General features: G+C 36.0%; 1 protein-coding gene across 1 annotated transcript; it reads left to right on the top strand.

The window, feature by feature from the left end:
- The first annotated feature begins 901 nt into the window (after positions 1–901).
- LOC143579986 (uncharacterized) lies at positions 902–5,268 on the top strand. Its single transcript, XM_077063146.1, has 4 exons — positions 902–1,584; positions 1,701–1,737; positions 2,202–2,242; positions 2,775–5,268. The coding sequence occupies exon 4, from the start codon at positions 2,817–2,819 to the stop codon at positions 4,941–4,943; it is 2,127 nt and encodes a 708-aa protein (XP_076919261.1). The 5' UTR covers positions 902–1,584; positions 1,701–1,737; positions 2,202–2,242; positions 2,775–2,816; the 3' UTR covers positions 4,944–5,268.
- The last annotated feature ends 2,111 nt before the right edge of the window (positions 5,269–7,379 follow it).

The following is a 7,379-nucleotide window of genomic DNA, read 5'->3' as shown; positions in this document are numbered from 1 at the left end:
CCAGATTATCGAATTCGTTAATGGCATTCATTAGCTTAATAATTCAACAAAAGTCTAAAAAAATTTAGAGTCGAACATAGCTTCAATTCAGATGTTGAAAGAGATTTGGATGATGATTACAATTGAATTGGCCCAAAACTCACTTTTCGATTTCACACTCTAATCCTATATAAAAGCATCTGAAACCTTCGTTATGTACAGCCGGTAATTGATGGCTCAGACGATCTCATAGCCGGCTGAAAACAGAAAATGATTAGAATATGAATAATAACAATTTGGGGAAAATATAAATTAGTGGCTTTAGGGTTTGAGAGAAGGGGGGAGAGAGAGAACCGTGAAGTTGAAATTAGAGATGGTTAGGAATTACTTATGACCCGTGTTAGAGTTATTAGCCGTGGTGGGGTATTTGTGTGAGCTTTGTGGAAAGGTATGGTGAGTTTCGGTTGTGGAGGGGATCAGTAGAATGAAAACATAGGTTTAGGATTTGAGGAAACAAAATTGATTAAGTGGAGTTTTTATTACCCGTTTAAGGGTACGGGTCAAAACCAGGTTAAATCAATCCGAGCTCACTATTAAAAAATCAAGCAAATCTGGTGATTCTAAAAAAAGGGGAGCGACACATCGTGACACATAGGATTTTTATAGTTTCGTTTATATATATATATATATATATATAGATAGATAGATAGATAGAGATAGATGGATAAAAATCAATGGTCGGTGCCACAACTCCTTTTTAGATACTCACTATTTGTGTATTAATGACTTTTCTTTCATTGTTTAATCAAATTTATTAGTGATAGTAAGTTGGCTGAAGTTTGTTCTGCGAACTTCGGGTTTACGTTGTCCCGGTTTGAACTCCTTTTTGTACGCGTCTCTTTTTTTATCTCTGTTGTTTTAATTTCGGTGGGATGTGACATTACGTTTTTTAAAGGTCTTTGAATTAGGTTCTTCGTTTCAAAGGTTTTTTAACTATAATAATTTGAGGAAATTAAGTTTATATTAACGGACCTAAGAGATGCCAACTAAATAAGCAACGCCGCCGCAACACCCATGTTTTTTATTTAGTTTTGGTACCATAACGTACCTAGCCAATAACAAAATTATTTTTTATGTTTACTTCTGGTACGATAACGAACCTAACCAGTACTGACCGATTGTGTGTCGACTCACCGCTGCATCGCCCGCGTTTTGTTTTGTTTTTAAATATTTTAATTTTTTGAAAATATTTTTTATATTTAGTTCCAGTACCCTAGCGAACCTATCGATACCGGCCGAATTTCTGCCACAACCTCCGTACTTTGCCAACCGAATAAACGTGGTTTTACACATATTATTTTGTATCATAAGCTAAACACTTTGATCATAAGTTGTACGTGTGCTGACACTAATTTTGAACTTTCACATATTTTTTTTATTTAGTGCAGGTGTCATGACAAACTTAATCGATACCGGCCGAATTTGCGTCAAGCCAAATTAACGGGTCAGCGAATTGGATAAACCCATGACCAATTGGGCATTTGGGCTACAGTGTTTTAAGGCCCATCATTTTCACCGGCGACACCTTCAGCAACAGCAGCCATGGTGAGTGAGTTTCACCCAAAAAACAAAACACGCACACAGGCACCGATAGATATACATTTATTACTATTGATGTTTCGGATTACTGTTTAAGTTATTGTTGTTTCTGACGATCTTAGCTGAAGTGCTCTAAAGAACCACAAAACCCTACCAAATGTAAGTTTTAACTTATGATTTTTTGAAATTAAACATACTAGTATTCAAATTCGAGTTATATATAGATGTATATGTTCAGTTTTCAGCTTTAGAATGTTCATTTGAATATCTGTATATAAATTATAATCGACATAATTATCACCGTTTTAGAGCAAAGTTATTGGAAATTAGGAGTCAAATATAAATTTGTTGCTGATTAATAGCTAGTTCGTTCATACCTCACTGACTAATTGCCAATGAATTGCTATTTGGTCAAAATTGAAAATTTATATATAAAGTTGGCAGATATATTTATATTTGAAAATTTACATATAAAATTACAAACCGATTAATCCCTCTTAGTCCTGATTAATCGCTAGTCGGTACCCCACCGGCCGACTAACGCCTAGAGAGTTCTACCACACTGCTTATAGCTCATATGTATACTAATTCATTTTTTTTTGTATTGATGTGTACTTTATCAGCTTGTGAAACTAGGGGATCTGATCTCAGGTGCCATTTCAAGGTATCTTAAAGTTTTACTCAGACCGTTTCTTTATATTGATCACTTATCTTATCGAATGTAAACTGTAGAATATATTGTTCACCTTTGATATGAAAGATCAAAGTAATGATTTTTATATTTTTTAAACACGGTTAAAGTTGGCCTGTACGGCCTGCCCAATCTATCTGCCCGGTTTTGTTTGTCGTTCTCCAACTTGTAGTTAAGCCCAGATGTTTCTGTCAACACCTGCATGACTGTCCCTTGTTGCATTTTGCTCACTAAATAAACAGTATCCAATGTACATGTTATGATTATTAATGTATTTAACAGTTTTTATTAGATATTATAATGTTTATTCTAAAGGTTCCAGTTTTTAAAGCAACTTACTTGATATCAATATATCATGACTCTAAGTTTGTAGTTTTCCATGGGATATCTTAATGAAATTAGTAATAATAGCTCTCGTAATATGTTATGCTTTGATGTTTTACAGTGTAGTTTTCTAAAGCAACTTTGTTTATTCACCTGAGATTCGCTTACTGTATCTTTTCAGAACGCTCGTTAAGATATACTCCAAAACAAAGAAGCACCATCTATGCTTCGAATAAGCAATGAACGAAACATCTTCAACGGTGTCCGCACCACCCGTCTCACTTCTCTGTTCAAACACAGAAATCTTTCCTACAAATCCAATGAAGAATCACAAACCGACTGGTTTCCTCCTCACCCCCCTGCTCCTTCCCCGTCGTCCTCCAAATCTGTTGTTAGAACCGTATGTTCGTTAGTCTGTCAATCATACTACCAGCAACAAACCCAATTCAAATCCACACCTACTCACCTTAACCTTTCTATTTCATCCGATTTTTTAATGGCTGAAGAAGCCATCACCGTCGTTGCGTCCCTTGCTGATGAGGCTGGGTCAATGGTGGCCTTAAGTTTCTTCTATTGGGCAATTGGGTTCCCCAGGTTCCGACATTTTATGCGGTTTTACGTCGTTGCAGCAACGTCGTTGATTGATAATTTGAATTTGGAGAGGGCTCATGAAGTGATGAGGTGTATGGTAAAGAATCTGGCTGAGATTGGCAGGTTGAAGGAGGCTGTTAGTATTATTATTGAGATGAGGAACCAAGGTTTAGAGCCGTGTACGCAAACGCTAAACTGTGTTGTCGGTGTTGTGTTAGAGACAGGTTCGGTTGGCCTTGCACGCCAGGTGTTTGATGAAATGTGTGAGAGAGGCGCGTTTCCGGATTCTTCCACTTTCATGATTTTAATCACAGCCTACTGTAAGGTTAATGATATTTCTCAAGTTGATCGGTGGTTAACTGCAATGTTGGACAAAGGATTCCTGTTAAACAACTCGACATGTACACTAGTTCTTTCTGCCTTTTGTGAAAACGGTAGCGTCAATCGAGCGTTATGGTTCTTCAATAAAATGAACGGGATGGGATTTAAACCAAATGTTATAAACTTTACTACTTTAATAAACGGTCTGTGTAAAAAAGGAAGCATTAAACAAGCTTTTGAATTGTTAGAAGAGATGGTTAGAAAAGGCTGGAAGCCAAATGTGTACACTCACACAATATTAATAAATGGCATGTGTAAGAAAGGGTGGACCGATAAAGCGTTTAGGCTCTTTTTGAAGCTTGTCAAAAGTGATTCTTATAAACCCAATGTTTACACTTACACTGCCATGATCAGCGGGTACTGCAAAGAGGGTAAAGTCAACCGTGCAGAGATGCTGTTGACCCGAATGCGTGAACAAGGGTTGGTTCCTAATGTGGACACTTACACTACTCTTGTTAGCGCGCACTGCAAAAGTGGAAATTTAACCCGTGTGTATGAGTTAATAAATGAGATGAAGAAAGAAGGCTTACCTCCAAATATGTGTACCTACAATGCGGTTATGGATGGGTTGTTTAAAAAAGGAAGAGTTCAAGAAGCGTATAAACAGTTAGATATAGCCTTGAAACACGGGTTGCAAGCTGATGAGGTTACATACACGATCCTCATAATGGAGAAATGCAAGCAATCAGATCTTAAACATGCTTTAATCATATTAAGCAAGATGATTAAAGTAGGTATTAAATGTGATATACATCTTTACACCACTTTGATTTCAAGTTTTTCTAGATTAAAACAAATGAGTGAATGTGAGCGGCTTTTTGCTGATGCAGTCAAACATGGTCTGACTCCAACTAAAGAAACCTACACTTCAATGATATGTGGATATTGTAGAGATGGAAACATGAATGCTGCTACAAAGATGTTTGAGAGAATGAGTGAACATGGTTGTGTGCCTGATAGTATTACTTATGGTGCTCTCATAAGTGGACTTTGCAAAAAGTCAAAGTTAGATGAGGTAAGTTCTTATTATGATGCCATGATGGATAAGGGGCTTAACCCGTGTGAGGTGACCCGGTTGACAATAGTTTACGAATATTGTACAGCAGATGACTTGAGTACAGCCATGAAGGTTTTAGATAGATTAGAAAAGAAGCTATGGGTTCGTACCGTAAACACTCTGATAAGAAAACTATGCAGTGAGAAGAAAGTTGAGATTGCGGGTTGTTTTCTTGACAAACTTATAGATAAAGACAAGAATTTGGATAAAATAATGTTTACAGCGTTTGTTACTGCATGTTATGATAGTGGTAATTATGTCATGGTTTCTGATATTCAAGAACGAATATCGAAAGGAATTGTTAAGCATGCTGACGTTTAACCTCTTAGACACATATTTGGAGTCCCTGTAGTGGTTCTTTGTTGATTATGGGCTGAAATTTGTTGTTATTTACATCTGCAAGGTTGATGAAGAATTTGACAACCCTCTTCCTTTGCAGTCATAATGATACCTTTATCCAGAAATGTTTTGTGTAAATAATCATCAGTTGAAATCGTTTTAAGGCTGTGACTAATGAGTAATCACTACTAGAAGATAGAACTTTATTGACAGGCCAATTATGACACACTGATTTTATAACGTGCAAAAATGTGTCATAAAAAAATGTCAATCTTTTATAGAAACTAAAGGAACGATGTTCCACATTTTTGTTTGTCATCGTTTAGTGTCACAAAAGGTAGGGACAAAAACACCGGAGACACTATATTTTTGTCATCTATATAGATGTCACTTTATAACTTTTGAATCCTGCACCCCTGATAAAGAATATGACCTAAGGCAGAGCCGCAATTCGACGATTCCTTCATGCAGAGCGATTCCTTCCTTTGATTCAACCGTTACAGCAATTCCTTCCTTCGATTCAAGCGTTACGGCGATTTCTTCACAAACCCGGACCTAGATTTTTATGCTTGCTTACGAATTCGAAGCCCAAGCAAGTTTAATTTTATGTTTATTGCAACAATGTGAGTTAATATTTCAATATATGTTGTAATTTGTTGTGAATTTGGAGTTTTGTGTTTGTACAAGTGGTATGGAGTGAAATTGGAAACCCTTGGTGCAATAATGTAGAACAGTAACAATGTAATTTTGCTGTTTGAAGCTTGAAGTTAGGAATTACTGCATTTTCGTTCTTCATGACTGTGAATCTGTTTCTCGTATGCATATTTGTGAATCTGTACATATAGTTAGGCAGTTAAACTCGTCACTACTTCCTATTGTTATTATATGATTCATGTTGAGATGATGACTTAACATGTTTATACTTTTGATAATCAGTTTTATGCAAATTCATTTGTTGAATTAGTTGTTTATAGTTGTGTAGCATTTCAATGTTGTTCATTTAAAACTTGATTTTACTTGGTTAAAAATTCTTGCGTACTGAAACCCTATGTCCATTGCCATTGTTATAAACTGTGACATACCTGTGCTTTGGTATTTGCTTGAAAAGTAGAGTATTTAATTTTGACTTTTGAACCTTTCTTTGTAATATCATGTTAACCTGTTAACTTAATTTGCAGATTGTCTGCATTACTAAATGACAAAGGAAGAATGGTTCTTGGCACTAACATAAGAGACTATGCTATAGTGCATCGACGAAAGTACCAAACAACTTATCAGATCAGAACAAAAGCAGAAGCATTGAAAAGTACCATGACGAGCCGAAACGGTACCGGCTGAATGCCAGTCTCAGAGCTGTAAGTTAAAATCTTTTTACAATAAATGCAATAAGTCAATAGCAATATTTTTTCAGCCCACTGACACTTAGTGTGCCATACTGCCATAATATCTAAAGAGGATATTTGCAGTGCGTGGGTTGAAAGCTGACCAACCTCAATTTTGAAAAATTAAAACAATAATATAGGACACGTCGGACTAGCCGACGAGGTCATTTCAGTATGGATCAGGAGGGTTTGGCTTAGGTTGGACTGGGCGAGAATCAAATCTCGGTTGTTGGCTTATAAGTATGATTTTGAGATGATTTTGGTTGTGCCAATAACTTTTATCGGCTTAAATATTGTTTGCATAATAAAGATTTGAACATAAAATATGATTGTTTGTAGTATGTTTCTTTGGTTTCAGGTTAGCTGATCTGTATGTTTTCTTATCACAATAAAAAATTGAAGTTGATTTATAACTTCTGCTTGACCATGTTTTTCAACTTTTAACATATCAGAACCTGTGTTACTCAAATCCGGATAGGAACATTATCCACTTTAATAAGCTGATTTGTCAAACAAGTTCTTGAGTGCACAATTAAGTTTACAAAACGTCGTATCCGCTCTTAAAGGTTCAGTTTTAACTTTTAAGTTGTGGCCCGCTTTTGACCCACTGACCCTCGTTCTGACCCGCTTTAAAAAATAACCCATCTGAAGCCACAATTTAAAGACTCTTCATGAAAAAAAATCATGGGTTCGTCACTGCCGGCGCAATGTGCAGGCTGAAAACGAGTTACATGTGTTTTTGCACTAGTAGTGGCGACCTAGATATTAAACAAAAAAATATTTTTGCAAAATGTTGAAGAGGCTTGTGGTGGGATGGAATTAGAAATTCTGTTTGACCAGATTCTAGATACTGTGTGGTTGCACTTTCTGATGGAAGGAGTTTTTTTTTATTATAAGTTTGTTTTTCTGTTTTAGATGATAATATTTATCATATCTAACTGAAATTACCAAAATACCCATCACATTTTGACATGTGAGGGAGCTTAACAGCTGGATGCTAACTGCATTTAAACTTTAATGAAATTATGAAACTGCG

Source organism: Bidens hawaiensis, unplaced genomic scaffold, assembly GCF_021521415.1.
Source record: "Bidens hawaiensis isolate Kalapana, Puna unplaced genomic scaffold, B.hawaiensis_p1.1 tig00030188_1, whole genome shotgun sequence".
NCBI classification, from domain to species: Eukaryota; Viridiplantae; Streptophyta; class Magnoliopsida; order Asterales; family Asteraceae; genus Bidens; species Bidens hawaiensis.
The sequence above is the reverse complement of the archived record's forward strand: the minus strand, read 5'-3'. Positions and strand labels throughout refer to the sequence as shown.

Excerpts from the sequence above, each read along its gene's own strand:
- LOC143579986 (XM_077063146.1), top strand. The coding sequence starts at position 2,817 with ATGCTTCGAATAAGCAATGAACGAAACATCTTCAACGGTGTCCGCACC.